Source organism: Lolium perenne, chromosome 4 (assembly GCF_019359855.2).
Source record: "Lolium perenne isolate Kyuss_39 chromosome 4, Kyuss_2.0, whole genome shotgun sequence".
Lineage (NCBI taxonomy): Eukaryota > Viridiplantae > Streptophyta > Magnoliopsida > Poales > Poaceae > Lolium > Lolium perenne.
Genome location: NC_067247.2, coordinates 329,423,768 through 329,451,558, shown reverse-complemented (window position 1 = coordinate 329,451,558; position 27,791 = coordinate 329,423,768). Strand labels below are relative to the sequence as shown.

The following is a 27,791-nucleotide window of genomic DNA, read 5'->3' as shown; positions in this document are numbered from 1 at the left end:
TTCCGCTGATCTTTGTATTATCCAACCACCTCCTGTACTTGCAGGTTCAAAGGTTCTAAGGAACCATATCCACTAGTGGACCTTGTATCCTTCATTGGAAGGTTGTACACTGTGTCTGCGTTTTATAAGCTATTCATTGTTGATTTCTGCTAGAACCATGGTAGCAATCCAAATATCACATGTGTAATTGACTACTGTGCCGATTTTCCCCGTTGCCCTCAATACTTGAGCACAACAGAGATTTATGAAGTCGTGCACTATTTAGTTGAATGTGGTGGTAAATTGTTGATGCTGCAACGCTTTATGCTCTCCACAGTTGGTTTTCGTGATTCTCAGACTGTTGGATTTAAGGTGATTGAGGCAGGCATGCGCACCAATGCTGGTCAATGGAGAATGCAGTGGATCACAGTTCACAAGAGTGCATCTACTTCATGTGCGACTATCCTTGCCCGGAGTCTTCTACAAACCCTCGATCTTGCCGTAATGCCGTTGCATTCAGGGAGTCATGTAGTACAACAGCGGTAAGCTGGCCAGTGGGGTTTGACATGGTTTTCCCTCCTGAAGCTGTGTGATCAACCGGCAATCTCGGTTCTACTTATCTTCATCCTACTAATAAGTTGTGAACTGAGGCATAGCCCGGATGGTTGCCGGGTGCTGATACTTTGTCATTTTTTTATATCGGTAGACTTTTTACAAATTCTTATATGCGTATTGTGAGCGTCTACGCATGTACTGTGTTTCAAAAAACAAACTGAGGCATAGCCCGGATGGTTGCCGGGTGCTGATACCTGTGCTACCCGTGAGATCTTGAGTTGTGAACTGAGGCATACCTGTGCACTTAAGTTGTGAACTGAGGCATAGCCCGGATGGTTGCCGGGTGCTGATACCTGTGCAGCTGTGCTACCCGTGAGATCTTGAGTTCGAGTGCTAGCGCCCGCTCTCTCATTGTACACACCAATATATCATCTATTGAATTGCTTGGAGGGCTTCTTACCCCCAAGTCGCATTTTTTTTTCATCCTACTAATAAGTTGTTGTATGATCTTAATTATGATGGCGTGCACTTCTTAGTCTTGTGAGTAACCTACTAATAACGCTTTTTACTATGAAAAGTTTCTTACCGCATTTTCATAAAAGTAATTAAAACTTAATGTGCAGCTACCCAATACATTGGCACTTAAGTGTAGTTTGTTAGAGATGTTGAATTTAATGATTTTAGGTTCATGCTTTGTATGGTTAGACTAGCCAAATTTTTTTTGACTCCAACTATGTGCAATGGTTCTTTCTTAGCTAAGACTAATCATAGCAGTATCATGTATATGATACTATTATAATCCCTCATTGCCATAATATGGTGCATATGAGTTTGTTTTAAAGCCAAAATCCATCAACTTTGACCAAATTTATTAAGATAAATATTTATATCCACAATACCAAATGGATACCATACAAAAACATGCGCATATTGAATCTGATGGTATTGATTTGTATTCGAGATGTTGATAATTTTTTCTACATACTTTGTCATTTTTTTATATCGGTAGACTTTTTACAAATTCTTATGTGCGTATTGTGAGCGTCTACGCATGTACTGTGTTTCGAAAAAAAAAACTCTAGGGGCTGGAGGTGCCACCGCCCTCCTAACCATCCAACCTTGGGTTGGTTCTTTTCGCGGTCGTAATATCATGCTCCCTCCGTTTCAATAAATAAGTATTCTAAATTTAATTAAAAATCAACACCATCTCTTTTTTGAGGTAAAAAATCAACACCATCTTAGTTTGACCAATTTTATAGATAAAAATATGAACATTTACAGGGGTAGGATAGTCTGGAATTCGCCTTCAAACCGCAAATACTCGTGGGTCCAGGGCCTGGGGGCCCAGGCAGAGGCCCAGATACACTTTCGGGTCCTGGCTTGTTAGCTCCCGGCCCGAGACCTCTTCGCCGCCCCTCGCCTCTAGTTTAGCTCCGCCGCCGATGGCCGCCGAGCAGCCGTCGGAGAAGAAACCTCCTCCGGAGAAGAAGGCACCGCTCCCGAAGGTGGTCACGCTCAACAAGGCCCTCAAGCTGGTGAGCTCCGAATCATCCACCCCTCGCTTCATCCTCCTCCTTACCCTCTTGTGTTCCTCCTGGCAAAAAGGTGTTCGATGTAGTTCATCTGCGCTTAGGTCAGGAGCATATAGAACGGCGGCGCTGCTGTTTCAGGTTAGGCGATTGCTAGGTCTTGCAAGAAGGGATGCTCTGCACCATAGACTGAGAACGAGTATAAGCAAAAATTTTGGATATAACCGATAAATCTGTTGTTCACTAACGAGCATCGAGTTAGAGCAATGTAACCTGTGGCTCTGATTATCATACTTATTAACCACCACATATTTCTCAGCATAAATTGAACCAGAGAGCAAATTCAATCTAAGAACTTGCTGCCAGACTGAGTTATGGCAGATGCCACTGCTCGCCATGATACCGTATAGGATTTCGTTAGAGCATCTCCAGTCGCGTCCCTCAAAAAACGTCCGGCACAAATGATTTGGGGGACGCTTAGGACCGCGCCGGACAAAAAGAGACTAAAAATTTGTACAAAAAAGAGACCCTTTCCAGCCGCGTCCCTCAAACAGCGTCCGGATGCATGCATTTTAATAGAAGGGACCACCCCATGTGGGAAAAGTAGGTGAGAGAAAGTGTGGGAAAAGAGAATGACATGTGGGGAGTAGGGGCTGCATGCATGCGTCCGGACGCTATTTTTGTGTCCGGCGTCCCCGGTAGAGACTCCATACATAGAGTCTCTACCGGGGACGCCGGACATAAAATGAGGCGCTATTTAGCTTTGGGGGACGCGACTGGAACGCGTTTTTCTCCATTTCTTGTCCGCCGTCCCCCAAACGTCATTTGGGGGACGCGACTGGAGATGCTCTTAGTGTATTTGTTCTGTGTTTGATAGAACAAATTGATTCATACTCACCTTTCATATGTTGTTCTCAGGCCCAAACATGGGTGGACAAAATGAGTGGGCCGGAGCCAGATGAACTGAACGATAAGGATTTTGAGGGTCGACCATCAGGGTATCATTCACTAGTGCTTATTGTTAGCATTTGTTCCTGGATAATTTGTTTAAGAGGCTGGCAAATTTGTTGTAGGCTTGGTCTTGGTGCTAGAGTCGCACCGAATGTGAAGCGTGCAGCTCCCACTGATCCGGTTGAGAGGAGGTTGCTCGGAAAGGTGAATGCGCAGAAGAGAAAGTCTGCGGAGGAGGACAAAAGAAACACTCAGGAGGTGAATGAGTCCAGCGATGATGATAGCGGAGAGCCTCAAGGTAGAACCAGTGCTTGTAGCAAGAAGAGGGAACTGCCTTCTGTTACTTCACTGCCATTACGGAAGAAGGCCAAGTGACAATTTGTATGCATGATCATCTGAATATTCATACATAACTTGATGTTCCCCTAGGCTGGTTCTATTACCATGTACTGCTTACACCCTAAAATGTGTATTTGCTAAATGTCAGGGCATAGTTGCGCTGGATACTTCTAATGCTTATTGGAAATTCAATTCGAGAAATTCTAGTGTCCTCCTTCTGAAATTTCATAGAGCCTGATTTCCCATTTGATTCTCTGAAATTTCTGCTCCACCTATGCCAACTTCTGTCAAACTTGCACTTACTTTATATCTCTTAGAATTTTGTTTTTGACGACTAAATTAATTTAGATGTGACCTTATTGTATATGGAAAAGGTGAATACTTGCTTTTGAGTACTATTTTTTTGGAACTTTTTCGATGCTATATGTTTAAAGGTCCATCCAATACATTGAGTTGATCATTTCTTGTTATGACTGTTACTGTTTTGAGGAACAATATTGTTTAGGTTTAATAATGCCATTATGATTGCAATATGTGATATGTAAGATGGAGCACAGGTGTTTGCTCTTCTTTTGGAATGGAGAATGAACCTGTCTTATATTTCTAAAAGAGGAACCCACGTGGAAATGAAGGATATGTGGATCTTTCAAAGTAGACACCTCCTACTGGTTAGTAGTTTCCACACCATCTTGATGGAGTATGTCTGTGGCTGGGGTACAAAGGATCTTAGAGAACCAAGAGAAATACATTGGCATATGGTTCTACTAAGGCTAGCAATGCAGGGTTTCTGAATGTTTTTGAGTCTTGACATAATTTAAGTGTCAGGCTACAAGTCAATGAATGAATCCATATTACTGCATTGTGCAAGACTAACCCCTGTAAGTGTCAAAAGTTTCAAATACATACTTTTTTGTAACTATCCCCTTGATTAATTTTTGTCCTTGTCCATTTTGTAAGGTGCTCAGCATCCTGGTTTCTCTGTACTATTTAATCAACGCATTTTCTTTTGGATTATTCAAGGCAAAAGAGCTGGAAGATGAATGACTTCTCTAGATGGCAATATCTGGACAAGCTAGATGGGTGAGTAGTCACAAGATCATATGAACCTATTGCAAAAATCTTAGGTGCATGCCTACATAAAGCAACAAATAGGAGAACAGGGTGGGATATGCCTTAGTTAGGGAAATTGGGAGTCCTTAGTCAGATTATTATTTGAAGTAGTTCTTCTGCCCCTGGTAACAATCTACCATTCTGATCAATAAACCATGTCCTAGAACGAGAGGATGCTGAATTGCTGATATGACTCGAAGTTGCTGCCATGGACAGCAGAAGTTTTCTTATTCTTCTCCGAGCACTCACTCACTCTGTTCTTGCATGTTGATTTTCTTGCTCTATCTGCTTTTTCAATTCTTCTATTCTTTGTTGTAACCCTGCAGATCTACTGTCTGCAAGCTTAAGACATGCATCTGCGGCAGCTTGTGCTGCCATTGCACTGGTGGCTAATTTCTCTTTTAGCTGTATCTTGCTGTTTGCAGCATCTAAGTCTGATTTTTACCCTTTGCAGTTCCTCTCTGAGCAAGGTCACCTGAAAAGGCACCTCATTATAACCTCATGTACAGCTCCTCTGATGAATGACCAAACGAGAGTATATGATATCATGCTCTATTAAAGGCATTGTCAAGATGTTTTCCCTATTGCTTTTGGTGCAAACTGAAGGGTTTCAATCTTACGAGTTTTCGAACTGATAAAAGGTGGGCATTTTTATCATTTATATGTTGTGCTCTAATTACTATGAAGGAACATCATATCAACACACATGCTCTGATGCTAATTTTTCGTTCATCAGTCTGAGAAGCACTTCTGATGACTTCAAGGGAACCATTTTAATGAAGCTCAGGACAAACTTACTTCTGATGACTTCAAGGTTTAGTTCTTTCATGGCAGTTTTTCCAGCTTCTACCTCCAACGCACATGCCTCTCTCCACCTTGAAGTTTCCTGTTCTACTTTTTTAATCCCTACAGTGAGCTTTTCCACCTTTAGTATTAAATAATAGACTTCAGTTCCTTCTCAAATACTGGGCTAGCAAATAAAATAAACTGGATAGAATATATAGATAATAAATGTGCTTATAGCCTTGTACACTATGAAGTAGGAAAAAAATCTTGTTCTCTCAGATCCTGCATGTAACTCGTGTTTGATTATCTTCTGAGCATGTTCAGCAGCGAGGAGATGAAATGATCACAATCTGACCTGGAGCAGTTTGATGTTATCACTATCAGGTAGCACTAGTTGCAGGCAGGTTCTCTAATCTTTCCATAAAAAAGTTTATCAAACACAGCTTTGGTCAACGACACCTTAGTTTACCTGGACTTGTCAAAGGCCTGTCTGAGATTATTGATTTCGTGATGCAGGTTTTTCAGTGTCTTACCAACTATTGAAACCTGAAAGGAAACAACTTGAAGGAGTTTATGAGCTGGCAAGTTTTCTAGTGGGCAATGATTTCAGTTGACAACTTATAAATATAAGGTGATCATAGAGATTACATGGCAATGATATATAATCTAAAAAATGACAACTATGTATAGTATGTTTTGTAGCCAGTGCTTCAGATTATTATTATCTAAACAGCAGAACTATTGCAGATTCAGAGGAATAATGTAGAATTATTTAGTACTTACCAGACTGTCAACCTCCTGTTTACTTTCTCTTCCGTTTGATGCCACCATACTGGCACCGCAGCTGCTCATCTCTTCTCCTTGTGATTCTCCACCTATCACTTCCATGATGAAGCCAAAGCCAACCTTCTGCAATCCCTTCTCATTAATCTGCAGGATTGCACTTCTTCTCTGATCACCATCGGCCCTAAACATGGGGAGGCTATTCTCCGCCACCTCCTCAGTTGTAGCAACTTCAAGCATGCTCCTAGTATCCTGGTTCTCCTTCATTAAGCTTGATATCATACTCTCCATCCTGCTTTTCTCCTTCCTTTCCTTCTCCCTGCACTGTGAGAGTTTGATCTCCACCTCCTTGGCCAGATCATTAATAATGAGAGCCTCCCGTTCTAGGAATCTAAGCCCATCCTCCGGATCAAGATTTGATTGCTCGGAAATCCTTTCTACCTTCTCCTCAGAAGCTATGTCCAGGATGTTCTCCAAGATCCCATGCAATGGATGGAGCAAGGCAACAATCTTCTGCATGACAAACTTGGTTTGATGATCCGTGGCTGGTATGGTATGTACAGGTAGCTGGTGCAAGGGAAGAGAGTGATAATGTTTCCGTAGCGGAATCAGTACATAACTGACAGTCAAGGAAAAACTTTGAAGGGTAGTTGGCTACTCAATTTCATTTGTTTCTCCCTTGACACATATTCAGGGCTGTACTGTGTCCTTAGCGCACGACTCTGACTTGTTCTTTGTTGTTTCAAACCCTGAGCTCCACACTGTGTATGCGCAACTTGGAGACGGCGGAGCACCTCTTGGTGGAGTGCCCTTGGTCCACGGCCTTGTGGTTCAGGGTAGCAAGTATGGTGTTGCAACGCTGCAACCGGATGCTTGAAACCTCCCTTTGGCGTCGCTCCCGTCTTGGTTTGCGTTGATCTCCGCCTTGGTAGGTGTCCCGGCTATAACAGCCAAGTCCCTAGCCCTGCTGTTATTTTGGCAATTTGGCGTGAGCGGACGTATCTTCCGGGACTTGCACCGCTCTCCCGACGCGGCCGCGCGGGAGGTGTTCGACGAGGCGGCTCCTAGGCCCTAGCTGGTTTCCGGCACATACGATGCCGCGAGTAGTCCCGTGTATGTTTCTGTAGGGCGTTGCCCTACCATGTTTCATGTAAACTCGAGCTCCTTGTAGCTCTCTCCTTCTATCAATACAAAAGCGCAGCCCTCCTGCGTCGTTTAAAAAAAAAAAAAATCAGCAGCTCGAACTCAGAATTCCCTGTCAGAATTTACCTTTAGATCATTTCTTTCAGACAGGGATTGATGGCGCGGACATGGCAATACCGCAAGAAGTAGGGTCATCCCCCATTTGGCTTTCAGGGGTTGTAGTTCGGGGACTAGTGATGGAGTTGCTCTTGCACCAAGCTATCTTTCTCGTCATCTTTTCTCTGGCTAAAGCACGTACGTACTAGTTACATAGCATTATCCGTTCCAAGATTAGCAGCTAGCAAAGCTAAGTGGGAGAGGGACCCTCTCGCAAAGCTGATTACATCCATGATCCGTGTAGTAAAGCTGATTGCTTACTTTTTTTTTTGCGATGTGGTTGCCTACACATGAATACAAAAGAAAGTTTGAGCGGCATCTTTATTTTACAAAAGTAAGCAGTGATCTTGGAATCTCCCTTCAGACCTACATATATATGTAATCATCATTGTATCTTCTTTACCTTCTTTTTTTAGCAACCTCTATCTGCTTTAACTGGTTAGAGCTAACTGGCATTGATTTAAGAGACGGTTAAAGTGGTTTCGGCGACATGGGATATCCAATTTTATAATTTGTGGGCGTTTTACGGCTGTATTTGAAATCATACAAACTAGTAATCAGGTTTAAGTTATAAAAAACTACTAATAATGATTGGACAACTAGTGCTGATTAGCGAGAACCAATCTTAATCAAATGATAAGAAGGGTGGTTGTGCCATACATCTATCACGGTTTGACGACAACAAAACTACTGCTAATTAGCTTGTTCAAATGATCTCGGAACCTTTACAAATTCAGCCAATTTGAGTATATTACAAACTGACCGAGTGAAAGTGTAGTTTTCATTAGTCGGTCTCTTTGTCATAAACTTTGTAAGTATGTTTGTACGTAGAAGTACGGTTGTGAGGCTATTCTTTTTTCTAGTAATGAAATATGTTGATTTCAGTGCCATCCATGACGTTGCTGACTAACACTTAAACCACCTGTCCCGTCACCTACCCATCACGATCCCAAAGGCCGGCCCATGTATATTAAGCAAAAATTATGAGAATCAGACTATCGGCACGTACAGATGAGGGAAAAAGAACGCACAGCAGTCCGCTGTCCCTCTCCCTCTCCTACTAAAAGAGGGTAGGAGAAATTCAATTCGGCTCCCGGGTGCGTATGCTCCCTCTACCAAAAAATCTTATTTTGAAGTGTCAAAAAAATTTGACAAAAAATTCTACATGTACATCTTCATAATATATGTGTGTTCGTCAAGTTTCAAGAAAAACCAACATTTTTTGTGGACTATGTAAAAAAGAGAAATTTTATCTTGTAAAAAACATTATTTTTAGCACTGAGTTTTGTCTTTTTTACACACGTCACATGACAAGTCGATTTTTTATGAAACAACTTTGTAAGTGTGTAGCACGTGAAGATGTACGTGCGAATTTTTCGTTTCAATTTTTTTGAAATTTAAAATGTGTGTAAGATGCATTTTAAACTAAAGGGAGCATATGCTCCCATGTTCCAAAACATCATATGTATAAGCTGAGAAGAGAATAGACTAAAGCAGCGTACTTTATTCATCTGAACAGGTTACATTATATAGCTACAGAGATCAGCGAGGAAGAGAAAACGTAGATGGCCTCACTACACTAGTCGACGGCTTATATGTTGCACGTTGGGATGTTTATCACATTTCAAACATTCCCCCGCTCCCCCTGGTCGTCCCCCGCGGCGGCCTAGGGGAGAAACCCTAGCCCCAGCCTCCCGCTCCCCCTCTCTCCTCCCTCCCCTGCCGCCGCCAACGTGCGCCGCCGGGCAAAGCCCGCGCGGTGCTGGCGGCGGCGGGCCTTCCCTTACCCGGCGCGTGGTGGGCCGTGCGGGGCGGCGTCCATGGCGGCGGTGCATCTCGGCGGAGGTCGGCGGGGCCTGGCGTGGCGGCGGCCGGCGAGCTGCGCCAGGGGCGTCCTCTCGCATCCGGAGGCGGCGGTGGGCGGCGGCCCTCATCCGCAGCGGCCCGTGGCGGCGGCGTTGGATGGAGGCTGCTCCCGGCCGGCGGCGCGGCGGCGCGGCGCGTGGGCTGCGGTTGGTCGGCCGCCTTCTCCTTCGCGTGGTGGTGGCGGTTGCTCCTCTCTGGCGGCGGTGGAGTGGTTTCCGGCGGCGTTCGGCAGCGAGGCGCTGTGGGGCTCGACGTCGACCGCGCCATGGCGTCGATTGAGGTGGCGGCGCGACCTCCCTGCATTGGGGGTGCCCCCGCTGCCATGGCAGAGCTCCTTCCCCGCCCAGCCCATCTGGGCTTGTGCGGGCCTGGATCTTGGCTATGGTGGTGGGCAAGCGCGGTGGCGCCTTCGGTGTCGGTTGCTGGGCACCGTGGTGGTGCCGGCGGCCGGCCAGGCGGCGGCGGGCTGGGATCCCCACCGCCCAGCTCCGTCTTCGGTGTTGGTGGGGCGATTGGCGGCGCATCCTGCTCGGCTGATGGCCATGGCTCGCCTCTCGTCGGTGGTGTGGCCAAGGCGGCTCCTTTCTGCGCGTGTCCGATGGAGTTGGGGTCGACGGCAGGGCCGGGAGAAATCCTTGCTTTTTGCTGACGACGGCGACGCCCGTGGGCGCCGTCACCTTCTTGGAGGCGTCGTCATGGCTCTGTCCGTGCTTCCCCTTCCCGACTACCAGGGGAAACCCTAGTTCCGGTCATCGGAACGGGCGGCGGCGGCGCAGCTGCGTCGTTCCCCTCCTTGGAGGCGTCGTCTAGGTGGTTCGTGGAGCTCTCGGTGCACCTGCTGGAGTCGTTGTCGGCCGCCGCCTAGAGCGGGAGCTTCTGGGGCGCTATGTACACCGTCGCTGGGTCTTCTTGGTCGTCGCCACCTCTGGTCTGGTTCGGTCCCGCCGTTCTCTCGCCGACCCTTAGGCGCTTTTGGGTGGACGGTTGCGTTGGCTTGGGTCATCTTGGAGTTGGGGTCGACCTCATAGAGTTCCCTCTTCGGTTGTGACGCGGTCTAGAAGCTTCGTGCTTCGCCTCCTCGCCATTCTTGGCGGGGGACGATGCAAGGCGTGTCCTTTCCGGTTAGCTTGTGCGGGTAGCTGTTAGTCGTGTGGCGTTGCGTTTGTATCGTGGTGCCCTTTGGGCGTTGTACCAGCTGTCTTGGCCTCTTCTTCTATATGATTGATACACCTTCCAGGGTGTATTCTCGAAAAAATGTTGCACGTTGGATTCGTGCTATCCACGCGAATATAATAGTTCATAGTTTCATACCATTGCGGTATCCTGCCATCAATCGCTTCATCCAATATTCACGTTACTTGCAGCTGTTCGTTTAGCTAGCTGGTAATTTCTTTCCGGAATAACCCAAGGCCACCAAAGGTTACTAGAATTAGCACTGACAGAAGAAGCAAACAAGAAGAACAAGCCCATGCACGGCAGTCATGGAAAACCATCCAAAGAAAGCCAGAACGTGTTCACGTGCATCCTCTTTCAGCCGCATGCAATGGAATGGCAGCATACCGGATCGAGTCTCATGTCTAGGTAGAAACAAAACAAAACGGAGCGGACAAAACTGAGTGGCGGCGTTTTTTTTTTTTGCGAAAGCAAAAACAAATACATAAATTTCAGAAGAGGAGTGCTCCGGTGCTTTCTGAAAGTTAAAAAACAGAAGCAGATAGCCAGATATTATCAGAAACATTTACATACCGAGCTATGCACATGTTTGCCGGGACCAAAAGAACCATGAATCATGCAAAACATCTCAAACATTCAAGCAAACCAATAAACGTGTTCCCCAATTTCAGCGTTGTGCTCGATTTATTTGGGAATAGGGAAAAGGTTGAACCTAGCCTTCTCAAATGCATGAAGGAATTACACGATCGTCGGTTTTGGGACGAGACGCTTCAGAAGTTCATGGCGCAACGCATTTACGCGCCTTTTCCCCTTCTTCTTCTTCAACACCGGCACGCCATGAGCGACTACACGCTGCCGTCCGACTCGGAGAGCGAGGGCAAGTCACCCGGATTTCTGCATTGGTGGGAATCCCCTGCGACGCCTAGCGATCCGGGCTCCACGCCCAGCGACCCTGCCTCCACGCCGAGTGAGGAGGAGGAGGACGGAGGCGGCAATGCCAGCGAAGGCCAGGAGGGGGACGGAGGCGGCGCTGGCAGCGACGCCGAGGACGATGAGGAGGGGCAGGAGGAGGAGGAGGACTCCGACACCAAGTTCGGTCGGTTTGAGGCGCAGGAGGCGGCAGACGACAAGGCGGCGACAAGGAAGAAGTCCAGGGCCCGGGCAAGGGCGGCGCGTCATCGTCCGTTCACCGACGATGACGACGAAGACGCCATTTCTTCCAGTTTCAACTCCTCGACGGGCGCGTCCTCCAGTTCATCTTCCGACGAGGAGGTGACAAGCAAGAGACGCAGGAGTTTGGACGACAAGGCAGGGCCTTCTAACAAGAAGGCCAAAAAATAGTTTTAGTTTATATGTTTTTAAATTTGTTCTTCTTTGTATGTTAAATATGTTTGAATCTATTCGATTGAAGTATCCGGTTAATTGTTAGGCTATAATCTATTCGATTGGAGCAACATGACATCATTGAGTACTACTTTTTCGCGTTTAAACTTAATCATTCCACAAAAATGAAAAGAAGTAGCAAAAAAAAAAAAATTGCATATCCAAAATGCGTCGGACCGCTGGAGGTAGCTCCTGACGCAAACGGACATTTCGCCCCTCGCGATCATTTTGGCGTCCGCCGGGCGACGGAAACGGACGCCAGCGGACAATTTGAACGTCCGAAATACGTCGCGCCGCTGGAGATGCCGAGCAACATCCATATTTCCTACACCTAGGAGATCATCCCAGCCGTCCACGCATCCTGGGAGCATGTGTTGGTTGCGGCAGGATTCGATTGGTGACGTGAAGCGCGCATGTGCACACACAGGGCGAAAGTAGATCCATGCCCACGTTGCGTCTTGAGAGCGTGTGGATCCAGTGGTCACGTCCCGGTACCGGCGGCACGTACGTACATGCAGCGCTGCAGATCGATGATCGATCGATCGACCACCAACAACCGCTGTGTCCCTGCTTGTCTGTCCGGCGTACTACGCAGTACGGCTGGCAGTCAATCCATCCATCTACGCACAACCGCATCTATCTCCGATCTGCGCCGTGCCCCCAAAGGCCAAAGCCAGCCATGTTTACTCTACCTTCTCGCTTAACCACTTTGCCACTAGGGTGAGTGCTTTTTAGCCCTTTGCGGATCGGACCTAGTGCAGGTTAAAGCTAGTATAGTAACTAAAGCACGAGCTCACTCGGAAATGCATGAGGTGAGATTGGTACGTACCATGATTGATCACAAGATTACCAGACCCCAAGAGGATGGTGGTGCCGGTGGAACCACATCTGGATGATCCTTTTCCATGTTTTCAGAAAGCATCTGAATAATTACGAAAATGATGATTAAATCGGTGACAATCAGTCAATCATTAAGATATGATATCCCTGCTATTACTAGTTCCTGGAGCATGATAATGCTAGCTACGCTCGCAATAAAACGGGTGAATTTTTCTACAGAGTTTGAATTTTTCGACTACAGAGTTTGAATTATCCCCTGGAAAGTTTCAGGGTTGCGAACAGGCCGGCGGGCTGATGCTAACGGTTGGATAATAAGGAGGAAAGGTGCGTACGGGGAGAATGAAGCATAACAGTATGATAATACATACATACTCCTACATCATACACGAGTATATATAAAAGTACACATGGTTGAATTTTCTTGCTTACCCTACCCGAGGGAGCGAGACAGGGGGCAATAACGACTAGTTTAAGAAATGGTCTCAGGGTAGAGATCCGCCTATTATAACCCGGTAAAATAAGGAAACAATCGCGGGTTGGAGGCGGAGCCGACGGCGGACGTGCTCTCCTCGCCTCTTCTTCTCCTCCTCCGGCCCTCCCCCGCATTCCCGCATTGCGGCTAGTATATTTAGCCGCCGCCGAACAGGGATAGAGCCTAGAGGCAGGAGGGGGACGACGCGCGCGCGAGCGAGCGAGCACCCGGCCGTCGCCACCGCCGTCTCCGGCCGTTCCCCCGTCGCCATCCGTCCAGATCCCTCTCAAGAAAGGTTTTTTTTTCTTTGCGGTTCCTCCGATTCCTTCTTGCGGTTTCCTGTCGGCGACGTCCTCTGATTTCTGTTTTGGATCTGGCTGCGCGCAGGCGGTCGGACAAGATGATGGGCGGCTTCCTCTCCAGGATTCTCCTGTAAGCGCTACTCTCCCCTCCTCCGCTGAATCTTTCAAATGTGGTCCTGCCGGTTTGGCATTTTCAGTCTCGGAACAGATTCAGGGCATGGGTGTGCGGTTCTCTTCTGATGTTTTTGAAATCCGATGCATGGGTAGAGAGTCTTTTCTTGGTTTCTTTCATCCGTAATTATTTTGTTTCGCAAAAACAAATCGGAAGATGCCTTCCTTCGTGTCGATTTGTCAACCTTCTTCCCCGGCGTGAAATAAGGGCCCGACGACGCATTCAAAATTCAAAAAATGTATAATAGCAGTACTACATGTTTATTGCTCTCGAGGTCGAGGAGCATGGGGGAAATTTTTCAATACGTTGCACAACGGTCAAATGTTCTCTTCGTTTATTCTTATGCACGTTGGTTCTTTTTCAAGATTCTTGTCTGCTACTCCATTTATAGAAAAATTGCTTACGAATGGATAATGGATCTTTCACGAATTGACTGAATTTGGTTCTCTACCGGTTAGTTTCGAACCCACTTCCCAGGCTTCATTTGAACAACAAATGGTATAACCGACATTACGGCATCTTTTGTCGAGATCTGCCTCCTTGTTAGCCCTTGTTTGTGTGTGCGTCTGACAGACAGTCACTCCAGCTCTTTCTTGGAAATGCCTTGAAAGATTTGTCCATTACAGCATGCCGAGATGCTAAAATTCAGTGCATCTTCAGAATGGCTACTATTTCCATTTGGTTGATCATTGTAGAGCGGATCAAGTGTAAATTAAAATAATGCTTTCTTTTAAGCCGGATCGCGTGGGAAAGAACTCGATAGTAAAGCACCAACATTTCATCTATGTTCTGATTTTTTATACAAAACTTGCATGCAGGTTGGTTTTTGGCTATGCCTATCCTGCATATGAGTGCTACAAGACTGTTGAACTGAACAAACCTGAGATCGAGCAGCTCATATTTTGGTGTCAATACTGGTAAGGTGGTTCCTTCAATTGTATCATTACAAGTTCACAACATTATCCAAGGGAAATATTCTTGCAAATTTTGATCTGTTTCTCGTGTCTAGGATTTTAGTTGCTCTTATGACAGTTTTGGAGAGGTTTGGAGATTTGACGATCTCATGGTAAGACCACCAATGGTTGCATTTTTTCATCAGGAGTTCTTTGAACAGTCCCTAACATTAGTTCCTCATGTTGAAGGCTACCATTTTACTCTGAGGCAAAGTTGTTGTTCTTTATTTACTTGTGGTACCCTAGGACAAAGGTACTCTATTTGGCCCTTGCAGCTTTCATTCTACAGATTACTCTGCACATTTAACTGATGTGTGCTTTCGTTGAAGGGAACTACCTACATTTATGGCACCTTCTTCAAGCCATATATTTCACAGCATGAAAATGAAATCGACCGTAATTTGCTTGAATTGAGAGCTCGGGCCAGCGATGTAGTTGTCGTTTATTTCCAGAAGGCTGCTTCTGCAGGACAGAGTACCTTCTTTGAAGTTCTGAAGTATGTTGCTTCACAGTCTCCATCCCAGAAATCAAAGCAACAACGTTCTCAGGTGCGAATTGCAGAGACTATAATATGTTTCTTTCAGGCAAAGCTATTTAGTATTGGGCCAATTGAAGTTTTTTCACCTGGGGATGTTTAACACCTCCATGCTTATGTAGTTACCAAAGCTCAAGTTTCTGTTGCGCTTCTAAAGCAAACTCATTAGTTATATTTTTATGCATGATGCATTTAGTACCCCCACCAATATGATATTGTTGAATTTCCAATTTGTGGACTAAGATTAGTATATGGAGTTACTCTTAGAAGAAGAATCAATTATGTACTAGTGCATTGGTTATTATATCTGCTAAATTATGAATTTTGAAGTCATGTTTAGTTTGTAAAGTATACAGTCATATAACCCTGAGAAAGTTGAGAAGTTCCTGCCTTCTTTGTTTGTAGTTAGTACAGATAGTGTCCATTGCATGATAAAAAAAATGTTGTTCATCATGTTATATGGTGGCATCGAAGTTGACTGCTAACATTAGTGAGGTATATTATTTCTGTTTCATGATAACACAAAGATAAGTCAAGTGTTTTAGCATCACAAGTTCATCTAAGTTTACAGCTGATATTGGTGAGTAGTTTAGGAACACTGGACTTTTTACAACTATGTAAAACACATCCCTTTTCGATCAAAAACAGTGAGCCAAACTGTTGCTGATCTGTATCCTAGAATGCTGCGAAAAGTGCAGGACCATCATTCTCTTGAGCTTAGTGTGCTTATTACTATGCTCATGGTTGCTACCATCTGATATCTAAATTTGCACTGAACTACAGTTTAACCATCTAATATATGCAGAATCTGTCATATCATATACTTGATAGTTCTATTTGGTGGTAAGCTGATAGCATATTGTCCTATTTCATTGCCCCTCTTTCGAGTTCTGTATTTTACTATTTCATGTCTGCCATCTGCTGGCGCATGTCTAAACCGTCTTTTCGTTTGAAATCAGAAGTGTGCTAATATCTTAGGGCTGAGTTTACGGTTTGTTGGGCTGTGTTGTATTTTGAACTACTACAGAAAAGAATGTCGTAAAAAATTCGATGTTCTTATTTAAAAGTGGGTTGGTTGTCCTCTGGCATTTCATCTCATATGTCCTGATGAACACAGTAACAAATCTGTGTCTAACTGATTTGGAAAATATAGGAAACACCCAAATATTTGAAAAGTGGCTCTAACAAATGAAATTATCGTAATCTATCGTAATGTCAAATGGTGCCTATTCAAGGCTTGATAGTAGTTCAATCCTGCATGCTGCACCATGTACTAATGTTAATTTCAGAAAGCTCATTTACTAATGTTGAACTCAGAAAGTTGCGCCATTTGAGCTTTCCTTTTGTATGTTGTACAAACTAATGCACAAGAAATCAAGAAGGATTTTCATGTGGCATGGCTGATGGTTGTTAGTAGAAGATTTTTTTTTGGATAATTTTGGGCTGGTCTAGCTGTGTCTCGGAAAGTTATCAGTTTCAGATAGTCACATGATGTTTGTGCTTATATACACCCGTCTTGGAAGTTATACTGAGCAGTGGCGGAGCCACGTCCAATCTGTGTCAATCTGTGTAGTCAAATGACTACACAGCTTTTTGACAAAACAAGCTAAATGTGTGTAGAAAAATATTAAAAATTTATAGAAATACATGTATTTGACTACACAACACCAAGCTGACAACACATGGTTGTTATTCTGGCTCCGCCACTGATACTGAGACATGTTTGTGCTTTCCAAATACTATATGTTTGTGCTTTCCATTAAATTGTCAAATGCAGTTATACTGAGATATGTTTTTATTTCCTTTAGGAACCACAGCAGCCACAACAACAGCAACCGCAACCTCAGGTACAACAGCAACAGCAACCACAAAGACAAGGCCCGCCGGTTATGCGCAGAGCAGCATCTATTGCTGCCCGGCAAGCAGCGATGGCACAGCAAGCTCAGGAGACCAAGCCTCTTTCCCCCAAGATCAAGCGTCAAGCATCTGCGAAAGCTGGTCCAGTGGCATCCACGAAACCTGTCGCAGCTGCATCTGCAGCAAAACCTGACGATAACACTAAGAAAAGTGAGGCAAAACCTGCGGTCGAACTAGTGCCTGTTTCAGCTGCTGATGCTGATGTACCAAAGCCTGAGCCTAGGGTTCAGCCAACCCCTGAACCCGAAGCAGTTGATGACATTGTTGTTGATGAGGTTGACGATGACGCTGTAGAGGGCGCCGAAGAGCTTGAGCCTTCATTAGAAGAGGAGACTGTGATGGAGGAGACAATCCGCGTGACACGTGCCAAGCTAAGGAGGCGCGCTGCTGCTGAGGCTTCTGCATGAAAATTAGCTGCAAAGCATTCTTTCCTTGCACATTGGGTTGCTCTTTTTTCTCGAGCCTTAGAATGTCACGTTGTTTGGTGTTGGTGTTGTCATCTTTTCTGTTGCTTTCTTCTTGCTGTTATTCTCGCTAGCCCGGCTCTGTGCTTGGAAGTTGTAAATATCACTGGCATATGTAAATACAGATTGTTGGCATGTGCTATGAATGCATCTATCTTGATTCTTGAGACGTCCCATGTGTTATGTTTTCTTCTGTGTGATAGGTGGTGATTGCAGTTGCAATGACATAGTTCACATTCTCCTGGTGCCATTGATAACCCGTTGCGTTCCTAAATGTAAAATGTAAAGATGTTCTAGCAGTCCAAATTTAACTTAATGCTAGAAATGGCTACTCGAAAAGGAAAGTATTCCACGTGTCCAGAAATTAGGCTCCAAAATCGACCTAGACTACCAACCACGTTCTAGAAATGCCCAAAACCTGATAGGCCGGTGGCTTGGCGAACTGCTATAACTGTAGAATAGCCACACAGAAAGCAAGTAAACTAAAGCAGCAGAAGTAAAGTTCAATGGAGGCAACAACACCACTTAAGGATGCTTCCGCGGCAAGGAAAACGAACCGCAGATAGATGTACGCTTCAGAACGCTGACACGTGTGAACGATTGGTCACATCGCTTGCGGAAAAACCTGAAAGTGGCGAAGATGAGCGAGGCTTTAGCAACACACTTGGCTGTCTTGCTGAATCTAGCAAAGCCGTTTGATGGCGCCTAGCTAGTGCCTGATCCCTGATGTGACACTGATCAGATACATCGATCGGCCTTTCAGGAAGACATGAAACCTCTCCAACTATACGTATGTGTAGGAGTATTTATGTTGATGTTGGTACTGATCCGTAAATAGGTACAGTAGCTCCTCTGCGAACAAAACTACGAGTTGATGTTAGACCATATGCTGATATGCCGATCGATGAAACTTGTGCATATAAAGATGCTATGGCTAGCTAGTAGTTGGCCGTTGCTTAGAAGCTAAAACGAGCTCGATTAATCGATCGCGTAGATGTCAACTGCTAAAGCTAGGTAGCAGGAGGGAAAGGTCAAGAGAGGGAGAGTTCCTTTTCTCTGATATCTCTTTCTTTTGAGCGAGCCCTAGCCATATAGACCTTGTCTTTTGTCGAACGCCTCATTATCCCGCCGGAGAAAACTCTGCTTTGCAGCTGTGCACAGCCACAGACCGACACGGCCGGTCGGTCGCCGTCGCTTTTGGCCATCATGTTCATGCCCGGCCACCACCACGATCGATCGTGACCTGCGCCGACCATGGTACTATGATAATATGCCTTCCCCCACCGGAGAAGGAACCAGCCAGCGCTCAAAACAAAGAGGTCAGTCGACTGATCCTCCTACCCATCAATCTATCTAGCTCGCAATAATACTTAAACAAATGAACGAGCTAAGCCCGACGCTTTCACATCTAAACAATCAGCAGGTGAAAATAATATCGATTTGCGTTCGTGCGTGCGTCGTCGTGGTCGATCCCACTGTGCCTATGCCGTCGCGCGCGCCGTGATCACGAGAAACGCGGGAGGTCGAACAAGTGGCCGGCTGCCGTCCCAACTTGCACGCTCGCCATCCCGCCGCCGACAACGGCCGAACTTTCCCCGGCCGGTTGCTTTCCTTCCCCATCCCCTCTCACTCCCATTGCTTTTTATTCCTTTCCCGTCCGGCCGTCTCTCCCCGCGCGCGCACACCATACAGAAACCAAACGCCAAGAGCCCAAGACGCCAAGCGATCGATCGAGAGAGCTTAACCCCGGTCCTGTATCTGCGAGTGGGAAAGGGGGCCGGTGCAACTTTTCCTCGATTCCTTGCACGTCAGTGGCCGGGCGCTATATATACAGAGAGTCCGGGACCAATGGAGAGGAGCTGGTTCGGGTGGAGGAAGGCCAAGAAGGGCGGCGGCGGTGGTGGCGGTAGCAAGGAGGACAAGCGGACGAAGGTGGTGGTGGACGGGTCGGGGATACGGGACCTGGTGGAGGACAGGGAGGCGTTCGGCATGTTCGCCGACACCAAGTTCGACCAGCTCGACGCCGACGGCGACGGCAGGCTCTCCGCGCGGGAGCTGGAGCCCGCCGTGGCCGACATCGGCGCTGCGCTCGGCCTGCCCGCGCAGGGCTCCTCGCCCAACGCCGACCACATCTACTCCGAGGTACGTAAGCACGGTGATGGGTCCTACTAGCTACACGAAGCCGATGACATTACGGTGACTGCAACCAACCGAGCTAGTCTTGCCAGCCATGATCTGATAGCTGAGAGGCAAGGTAAGCCGGCTTACGGGTTGCCAGTTCGGTGTTGTCAGTGTGATCAATTAGGGAATTCTTCAGTAGCTTACAACCTAAACCTTTCCAGTGAAAATCGCTTGACCCTTGAAACTCAGCCGCAAGGCACACAAATTTACTGAACCTTTTGTCGTTCGGCGACACCTGAACTTACTAGCTCTTGTAACTAAGTTGTTGAGTCACCGACGATACTACTGTAGTAGTATATGTTTCCCTAGTAATAATTGCATAAATTCCTGCAAGGTATATTCATGAGATGAATCTTGCGAGGATAGTTATCCATCAAATGCAGTGGATTCAGTCCAATAACCAGAAATTCTGGTGGCCGGGGTGTGTTTGGTTGGTGCCCACACCAGCCCTACCAAATATTTGGCAAGAGTTGGTTGCCAACTTTTTGGTCAAGAAATCTTTTGCCCACATTGGGCCAATTATTTGGCTAGAATCTGTAAGTGAGAGGGGTGGACATGCATTGGCAGCCAAAATTTTGGCTACAAACCAAACAATGACCACAACTTGATAGGCAACCAATTTTTTTGGCAGGGCTACTTAGGGAACCAAACAAAACATAACCATATTGCATATGAATATGGGAGCATGATAGCAACGTACAACAGTCCACAGCTTGGAAGACGGGGTAGAAAAGCCGTCACTACTGGCAGGTGTATTTAGCAGACGATGATGGTACTAGGTTAGTAATTGAGATTAATTTCGTTATCCAATGTCCTACACCAAATCGTTAGCCGGTGAAGATTTTAGAAGGCAATGCAGGATTCAGGTTTGCCCACAGGTCAGCGTCGAGATGCCCTGAACCTGAGTTCAAGCCAGTGGAGGTTAGGAAAAGAACCTACAACGTCACAGTCCGAACCTCGTCCTCATGATCATTTACTATACATCCCTTCAGTATCTTTTGAAGTAGAAATATGTCAATCTATCTCATGGAACATGGCAAAAAAATCCATTATAGTCAGTGGTGGCCATGGAATGCATCGAGAACTCAAAAAGTTCTCAAAAAAACAGAGAGCAGTTTTTCTGAATCTCATCCAAGAACATGTTTTCACACTTTTGTATTAAAAATGAGTGTTAGTTTATTGTGTTACACTCTAGGTTCAGTAAAATAGTTCTCTCCGCTGAAGACCATTTTCTGCCTGGATTCACATAATCTCAGTTAGGTGCCGAGTCCAACTTCAGACACACATCAGACAGACAGGAACATCATGGAGAGTTGGAGACTACCCTGATTTTAAGTTTCCTAAGCTATATTTTTGTTTAAGGAGGCTTTTGAATAAACTGAAACCCTTTTTGTGTGGCAAATAGACAGGATTTCCCATAACCTCAGTTGCCAAGTTCTACTTCAGACATGACCATTAATGGAGACTGCCCAAGCTTTTCTTAGACCACAGCAGAGCTCTTTGTAGATCACACTTTTTTCTCCAAACGTTTGTTCTTCACTGTTATGAATAACATAAGAGAAGTCCAGACACTAGCTTATTGCTCTATTGAATCGGTTCAGAGAGTACTGTCTGGGAGTTTTCTGCTGCAGTGCCTGGATGGCAAATTGCTCCTCTCTTACACATAGAGAAAAAAGAGTGAGGAGTTTTTCTGAATCCCATCGGTAGTACATGTTTTCACAGTTTTGTATTGACAATGACTGGCATATTGTATTAATCCCTTGGTTCAATATAAAATTTTCTGCATGGATTCACAAAATCTCAGTTAGACATGATTGGAAACTTTGAGTCTCCTGATTCTGAAGCATTATGCCGAAACAAAAAAATCTTCGTAACATGTGTTTTTTATTTTATTTTGACATGTTTGATGTCTCCACTGCTTGTGAACAAAAAACAAATCTTCCGACATCTTCGATGTCTCCACTGGTTATGAACAACAGAAGAGAAACTCCTCAGTTACATATATGAAGTGACTTCAGTCTAATAACAATAAGATAGGTGTGGGCTTATTGCATATATGAATATAGCATGATCGCAACATGCTGTGGTCTATGGCTTGGAAGACGGGATAAAGAAGTTGTGGCTGTTGGATGGTGTATTTAGCAGATGATGGTACTAGGTTAGTAATCGAGATCCGTTTCATTATCCAATCTTCTACACTAAATCGTTAGCCGGTAAAGACTTTCGAAGGTAATGCAGGATTCAGGTTTGCCCGCAAGTCAGTGTCGAGATGCCCTGAACCTGAGTTCAAGCACGCCATTGGAGGTTGGGAAAAGAACCTACAACATCACGATCCAAACCTTCACCTCGTCCTCATATGTCCTCGATCATTTATGATACATGCCGTCAATCCCTTTTGAAGTAGAAATATGTCACTCTCTCTGATGGAACATCGCAAAAAAATCTATCAGGTGACCAGGGATTTTGCTGTGCACGTGAGTTGGTGGAAACACTTTTGTATTCAAAATAATTTGGTATTACGCCCTAGGTTCAGTAAAACATTTCTCTCCACTAAAGAGCATTTTCTGCCTCGATTCACATAATGTCAGTTAGGTGCCAAGTCCAACTTCAGGCATAGACAGGAACATCATGGAGACTACCCGGATTTTAAATTCCTAAGCCCTGTCTTTCTTTAAGGAGGTCTATTCAACTGAAACCCTTTTTATGTGAAAAATAGACTGGATTTCCCATAACCTCAGTTGCCAAATTCAACTTCAGATAGGACCATCAATGGAGACTGCCCAAATTTTTCTTAGACCACAGCAGAACTATTTGTAGATCACACTTTTTTCCAAACATTTACAACATAAGTGAAGTCCCGACACTGGCTTATTGCTCTATTGAGTGAGTGTTTTCTGCTACAGCGCCTGAATGGCGCATTGCTCCTCTCTTACACATAGAGTAAAAAAACGAGCAAGTTTTTCTGAATCGTGTCGATAGTACTCCCTCCATCCCAAAAAAAGATGTCTTAGATGTGTCTAAATTATATCCAATTTTAGACAAATCTAATACATCCGTTATGGACGGAGGGAGTACATGTTTTCACAGTTTTGTATTGAGAATGACTGGTATATTGTATTAATCCCTTGGTTCAGTAAAACATTTTCTGCCTGGATTCACATAATCTCAGCTAGTTGCAAACTTCAGATAGGAACATCATTGGAAACTTCGAGTCTCCTGGTTATAAAGCATTATACCGAAACAAAACAAAAAAACCTTCGTAAAATGTATGTTTTTTCTTTCGACATGTTTGATGTCTCCACTGGCTATGAAGAACAGAATTTTTCTTCCGACATCTTCGATGTCTCCACTGGTTATGTACAACAGAAGAGATGAGTCTGTTCAGGGACTACGGTTGTGCCTGAATGGTAAATTGCTCCTCTCTTACACACTGCACAAACCTGAAAGTGCAGGCTATGAGCGAGCTGACCCATGGCCATGGGAACCAAGAGGGTGTGACCAGGGCAGAGTTCCAAGAGGTCCTGTCGGACATTCTCCTTGGCATGGCGGCCGGGCTCAAGAAGGACCCGATCGTGATACTGCGCATCGACGGCGAGGACCTCAGGGACTTCGTGTCCAGCCCCAGATATAATCCGGCAGCTGCTGCCATCTTCTCACAGGTTGGGTCCGAAGATGCTACTCTCCGGGAATGTTTGCTAGCTGCTGTTCAGCAGCTCCGTGTCGACCATGGAATGCCCCCAGCTACTGACCCTTGGGTAAGTGAGTGAACAAAATAGTGTTTATTTCTAGCAAATGATCTGTGGGATGTCGGTACACAAACTGAAGATTTATGTGATACTGGCAGATCGCAGACAACATCGTGGAACCGGCGTTGAAGCAACTCCCCGCCGATCAGCTTGAGCAACCGGCATCCCGGGAAGTCTTCTTTGAGCAGCTCAAGAAGCTCCTGGGCGATGTCACGGAACGGCTTCAGGAGCAGCCTGTGATCGTTGCGCACACTGAGAACACCTTCGACGGGAGCGGTGTCAGGAGGCTGCTGTCAAACAAGTTCGAGCTGGACAAGGTACGTATGATTAGACTGGGATTCGTGGATCCTTGCATCTTCTTTTTCTTCAGACTCTTTGCGGAACTGATAGTGTGTGATGGCATGTGTGCTAGCTGTTGGATTCTGTGTGGAGAAACGTGCCTAAGGAACACGAGAAGAAAGCGTCCAAGGAACAGCTGCGAGTTGCACTCGATAAGATGGCTGATGCAGCAAGCTTACCACCTCATGGCGCTGTCAATCAGGTTCTAATACTTTTGCTTTAGCCGGCACGAGACTTCAAGGTGACGAGACTTTGATCTGATTGGAACTGAACATCACTTTGATGGTTTTGAACGTGACTCGATCAGGTGGATGCCGTAGTGAATGAGGCGCTCAAGAAGGCGAATGCTGACGACCGAAAGGAGGTAGACGAAGCGGAGTTCAAGAAACTGCTGATAGAGGTGCTTGGGGCCGTGATGCTGCAGCTGAACAGCCAACCGATCTTCTTTTCCACCAGCACCGTCGTCCACGAGCCACTGTCCACTTCATCCAACTTGTTGTCGTCGCCGGCGGTGTCAGCACCGCCGAGCGAGTAAAGGAGTACGCATACGAAAGGGTAAATATGAGAGTGGGCTATAAAGCCTCTCTGTAACAGTGCCTGTCGTGATGGTTCTTTTTATCTGATCACGGCATTCATGCTTTGCTTGGTCGCAACCTGACGGAATGCAACGATGCATTCGTCAGGTTTGTTCGCCTGGTTGATGTATAACTTTAGAATAAGGCTTTCAAAGCCAGACACATTGTCAATGGTAAATGCAAGTAGTTTGGGATTGCATAAGGTGGGGGGGAAGATAACATTCGGCTTTGAGTACGTGCCAGATTGAAATATGCAAATCTACTAAGTCAACACTCGTGTGCCACTTTAACAAACTCTCAGTAGCATTCGGAGCAGAAAGAGAAATACACTACCCAAGTACTGGAAAACATGGAAACATTGTACTGCTTCACCACAATAGTTTTGCTCCAGATTTGCACGAAAGTCGAAATTTTCTCAGCATTTTCTAAGGTTATCCTGATCTAGCATAATGACAATGATAAACAAAGGACATGTCTTGTTTAAGGATCAGATACCTAGCTAGACCTTCTGCCGTTTGGTCTTGGTCGGCATGATTTCGTCCTCATCGTCATCTGTGCTCGATGCCTTCCTTTTCTTCTTTGCTGTGGTTTTTCCAGCGCTCTGCCTTTTGGTCTTTGTCGGCTTGACAAAGTCATCGTCATCGTCATCTGTGTCACTAGGACTAGATGCCCTCTTTTTCTTCTGTGCTGTGGTTTTTCCAGAGCTCTTTGTACCTGAGTTGGTTTTTTCTTCACATAACAATAGTACTCTCTTGGTTGGAGAACTTGTCTTTCTTGGTGCAGCAAGTAATTTGACTGGTGACTTCAGTTTCTGGGCCTGTTTCTTCTGAAAGACCTTTCTGGCCACATCCTCTGGGAGTAAACCCCATTCCATCAACCTATCCACATCCAAAGCGTTGCTCAAGATATTAATTTGCTTACATCAGAGGAAATAATATTGTATGCACAAAATGTACACGCCTTGGACATAAATGGATAAAAAATTAAAACACGGGCTACAAGTAACTAGTTCCAGAAGTAAACACAATATGCCAATGTATGATTTGATTAGGAATGACAGGAAAGTGAAAACTAGCTCAAAAACAGTGAGGTTTGTTAACCTAAACTGGTGAGACATGGTCCAGTTCTGACTTGTGACACTGGTGTTTACGAAAGATAAAGGACCTCAGCTGTAAGCAGCAGAGCTAGTTTCTAAAAAGAAAGGAGGTACAAGGGAGAAGTCTACAAGCATAAAAACAACACTCAGACAACACATGCTAAAAAGTTCTTATAAGGAATCTGCACCAAGCAGTTTGTGAAAAACACAGACCAGGCCAGGATTTCAGTAAGCTACCACTACGCACCAAGTTTGGCTAGTGCAAAAAATAGGTACAGTATTGCATAGTATCTCACCAGACTGCAGCCATTTCACTATCTGGCACCTGCTCGTAGAGTGATTCATAAAATATCCTCAATGGATCCCTCTGCAACAAAGTAAAAGAACAATCATTCCTCGTCTGAAAGGAATAAAAACATACAAGGTGGAAAAAATGTCAAAATGATCATACTTCCGGGGGAGGATCATGTTTCTGCCCTGGCAATTCATACACCTTCCTCTCCTTCTTCACCTTATTCCCATCTTGCTTGATATCACCTTCTTTCTTTATTTTCTTGTTCTCCTTCAAGGGATCAAACTAAATAATTTAGCAACTAAACAACACAACATAAATCACTGAAATGGTATACCTTGGTATCAGGCTCGTCTTTTGGTTTCTTAACCTTGGAGGTCTTAGGTTTACTGACAGCTGGACTTCTCTTCTGCGATTTTGGCTGAAAATTTAGCACCTACTAACCTCAAGAATAAAATCAACGGAAATAAATTTGCAACAAGAGGAGAAGAATTGCAACCTTGCGGTCAGAACCGGTTTCTTCTTTCTTAACCTTATTAGAAGCCTTTGGCTTGCTAGTGGGAGTCTTCTTCGGCTTCTCATCTTCCTAGAAGACACAGCACTGTTATCTTTAGGCACGACAAGAAAGATTGGGAGAAACCAATAAAATAAAGCCAGCAGATTTCATTTGAAGGAAATTTTGCAATGAGATCAGAAAATGAATGAATCGCTGTTTGCATCTTGACCACTATCCCATTTTTCTCCTAACTGAAAACGATTTCTGTAGAGGTGTCTAACTCTAAGAACAGATTAACCAATGTGTTTGTCAAACCTCACTAATCAGTAATCACAAAAGGTTCATAAGAAATGCGTAGATAATATTGGAATAAGAGGAGCATAATTGCAACCTCGAAGTCATCATCAGAAGCAGTTTCTTCTTTCTTAACTTTAGATGCCTTCTGCTTGCTACTGGGGGTGCTTTTTTGCTTCTCATTTCCCTGCAAGGCATAGAAATGTCATTTTTATACAAGTTTGTGAGAAGCCAGAAAACTAGAGCAAATACATGTCCGAGGTAGTTCTGCAACGACATTAAAAGAAACAGAGCATTTTTCGCAGCTTGACCACTGCCCCATTTTTTCTAATCGAAAACGTTGGTCTAGGGAATGTCCAATCTAGGAGGAGAAGATTGGCCAATGCGCTCACGAATCCTAGCTAATCACAAACAGCTGACGGAACAAATACCTAAATATCAACAAACAGATAGGGGCCAACAAACAGAAAGTAACCCAAGAGATCCGAACCAAACCTTCTTGCCCCGAGAACCAGAACCGGGCGTGTACTCATCTTCTTCGTATTCCTCGTCGTCATCGTCCTCCTCCTCTTCATCCTCGTCGTCGTCGTCGTCGTCATCGTCCACCCACTCCTTCTTCACACCCCCATTGACCGCTTTCCTGGCCCGAGATTGCGCGAGCGGGACGTCATCGTCATCGTCCTCCTCTTCCTTCTTGACCTTGGGGGCACCCGCGCCGGTCGCTTTCTTCCTGTCGCGGGAGATCGCCAGCGGCACGTTGTCGTCGTCGTCGGAGTCCTCCTCCTCGTCCTCCTTGTAGGGCGGGTTCAGCCCGGCGGCGGCGTCCCGGGACATTGCTGCGGTAGGGCGAGGGTTTCGGATTTTCGCGGTTAGTTCTGGAGGGAATGTGAAGAGAATCGAGCTGCGGGATAGGAGGAAGAATGGAAGGGGATGAGAACCGGGGGAGGAAGGATGCCCTCACCAGCGCAGGCGGTCGGGCGGCGGCGGCGGCGCTGGGAGGATTGCGCCTAGCGGCGGATGGGGAGGGGAGGAGGCAGCGCTCGCGGTGGTGCCTGCCTTGTATCAGAAATTCAGGATGGGCTGTTTCTTTATTTTTGAGATGATTCAGGAGGCAAAACCTATACACCGACCAGGTCCGAAATCCCTATTCACCGCTCAATGCGGGAGCGATTCGCTCCCGCTTAGGCGACGGACGGTGTGGGCCGGCCCATTAGCGTCTAGCAGGTATGGATTTTTCCCTTTGTTCTGGTTTTTCGGTTTTTCTCAGGTTTTTTCGGTTTTTTTCTGGTTTCTTTTTTATTTTTGCTGCATTGGTTTGCTGATTTCGAAATTTGTTCAGATTTGTTTTTTCTCTGATTTGAAAA

General features: G+C 45.5%; 5 protein-coding genes across 10 annotated transcripts; 3 read left to right on the top strand and 2 right to left on the bottom strand.

The window, feature by feature from the left end:
- The first annotated feature begins 1,837 nt into the window (after positions 1–1,837).
- LOC127296426 (uncharacterized) lies at positions 1,838–3,554 on the top strand. The gene is made up of 3 exons (XM_051326496.2): positions 1,838–2,069; positions 2,982–3,061; positions 3,137–3,554. The coding sequence occupies exons 1-3, from the start codon at positions 1,977–1,979 to the stop codon at positions 3,387–3,389; spliced, it is 426 nt and encodes a 141-aa protein (XP_051182456.1). The 5' UTR covers positions 1,838–1,976; the 3' UTR covers positions 3,390–3,554.
- A 2,313-nt stretch (positions 3,555–5,867) lies between these two features.
- On the bottom strand, positions 5,868–6,830 carry LOC127347859 (uncharacterized). The gene has a single exon (XM_051374006.2). The coding sequence runs from the start codon at positions 6,549–6,551 to the stop codon at positions 6,018–6,020; it is 534 nt and encodes a 177-aa protein (XP_051229966.2). The 5' UTR covers positions 6,552–6,830; the 3' UTR covers positions 5,868–6,017.
- Positions 6,831–13,099: 6,269 nt separating this feature from the next.
- On the top strand, positions 13,100–17,577 carry LOC127296425 (uncharacterized). Its single transcript, XM_051326494.2, has 7 exons — positions 13,100–13,360; positions 13,453–13,497; positions 14,358–14,456; positions 14,549–14,605; positions 14,682–14,745; positions 14,822–15,040; positions 16,836–17,577. The coding sequence occupies exons 2-7, from the start codon at positions 13,466–13,468 to the stop codon at positions 17,349–17,351; spliced, it is 987 nt and encodes a 328-aa protein (XP_051182454.1). The 5' UTR covers positions 13,100–13,360; positions 13,453–13,465; the 3' UTR covers positions 17,352–17,577.
- A 1,403-nt stretch (positions 17,578–18,980) lies between these two features.
- LOC127296422 (uncharacterized) lies at positions 18,981–24,451 on the top strand. Its single transcript, XM_051326488.2, has 5 exons — positions 18,981–19,550; positions 23,042–23,344; positions 23,434–23,652; positions 23,748–23,876; positions 23,982–24,451. The coding sequence occupies exons 1-5, from the start codon at positions 19,257–19,259 to the stop codon at positions 24,207–24,209; spliced, it is 1,173 nt and encodes a 390-aa protein (XP_051182448.1). The 5' UTR covers positions 18,981–19,256; the 3' UTR covers positions 24,210–24,451.
- Positions 24,452–24,587: 136 nt separating this feature from the next.
- Positions 24,588–27,527, bottom strand: LOC127296423 (uncharacterized). Of its 6 annotated transcripts, none has more exons than XM_051326489.2 (8): positions 27,389–27,527; positions 26,923–27,263; positions 26,525–26,614; positions 26,137–26,223; positions 25,975–26,058; positions 25,797–25,907; positions 25,642–25,712; positions 24,588–25,127 (listed from the first exon to the last, which is right to left on the bottom strand). In XM_051326489.2, the coding sequence occupies exons 2-8, from the start codon at positions 27,259–27,261 to the stop codon at positions 24,749–24,751; spliced, it is 1,161 nt and encodes a 386-aa protein (XP_051182449.1). In that variant the 5' UTR covers positions 27,262–27,263; positions 27,389–27,527; the 3' UTR covers positions 24,588–24,748. The 6 variants fall into 6 exon arrangements, with proteins under 6 accessions (XP_051182449.1, XP_051182451.1, XP_051182452.1 ...); XM_051326491.1 differs by having other exon boundaries at positions 25,975–26,046; positions 27,389–27,526; XM_051326492.1 differs by having other exon boundaries at positions 26,137–26,169; positions 26,564–26,614; positions 27,389–27,526.
- Positions 27,528–27,791: the final 264 nt, after the last annotated feature.

Bases quoted from the DNA above. Each gene is read 5' to 3' on its own strand.
- LOC127296423 (XM_051326489.2), bottom strand. From the start codon at position 27,261: ATGTCCCGGGACGCCGCCGCCGGGCTGAACCCGCCCTACAAGGAGGAC. The intron at 26,059-26,136 runs GTTGCAATTCTT...CTAAATTTTCAG, and splicing joins AAACCGGTTCTGACCGCAAG to CCAAAATCGCAGAAGAGAAG. The intron at 25,128-25,641 runs GTGAGATACTAT...GGATGTGGATAG, and splicing joins AGTGAAATGGCTGCAGTCTG to GTTGATGGAATGGGGTTTAC.
- LOC127347859 (XM_051374006.2), bottom strand. From the start codon at position 6,551: ATGCAGAAGATTGTTGCCTTGCTCCATCCATTGCATGGGATCTTGGAG.
- LOC127296422 (XM_051326488.2), top strand. From the start codon at position 19,257: ATGGAGAGGAGCTGGTTCGGGTGGAGGAAGGCCAAGAAGGGCGGCGGC. The intron at 23,653-23,747 runs GTACGTATGATT...CATGTGTGCTAG, and splicing joins ACAAGTTCGAGCTGGACAAG to CTGTTGGATTCTGTGTGGAG. The intron at 23,877-23,981 runs GTTCTAATACTT...TGACTCGATCAG, and splicing joins CTCATGGCGCTGTCAATCAG to GTGGATGCCGTAGTGAATGA.
- LOC127296426 (XM_051326496.2), top strand. From the start codon at position 1,977: ATGGCCGCCGAGCAGCCGTCGGAGAAGAAACCTCCTCCGGAGAAGAAG. The intron at 2,070-2,981 runs GTGAGCTCCGAA...TGTTGTTCTCAG, and splicing joins TCAACAAGGCCCTCAAGCTG to GCCCAAACATGGGTGGACAA. The intron at 3,062-3,136 runs GTATCATTCACT...AATTTGTTGTAG, and splicing joins TTTGAGGGTCGACCATCAGG to GCTTGGTCTTGGTGCTAGAG.
- LOC127296425 (XM_051326494.2), top strand. From the start codon at position 13,466: ATGATGGGCGGCTTCCTCTCCAGGATTCTCCT. The intron at 14,457-14,548 runs GTAAGGTGGTTC...TCTCGTGTCTAG, and splicing joins ATATTTTGGTGTCAATACTG to GATTTTAGTTGCTCTTATGA. The intron at 15,041-16,835 runs GTGCGAATTGCA...TATTTCCTTTAG, and splicing joins CAAAGCAACAACGTTCTCAG to GAACCACAGCAGCCACAACA.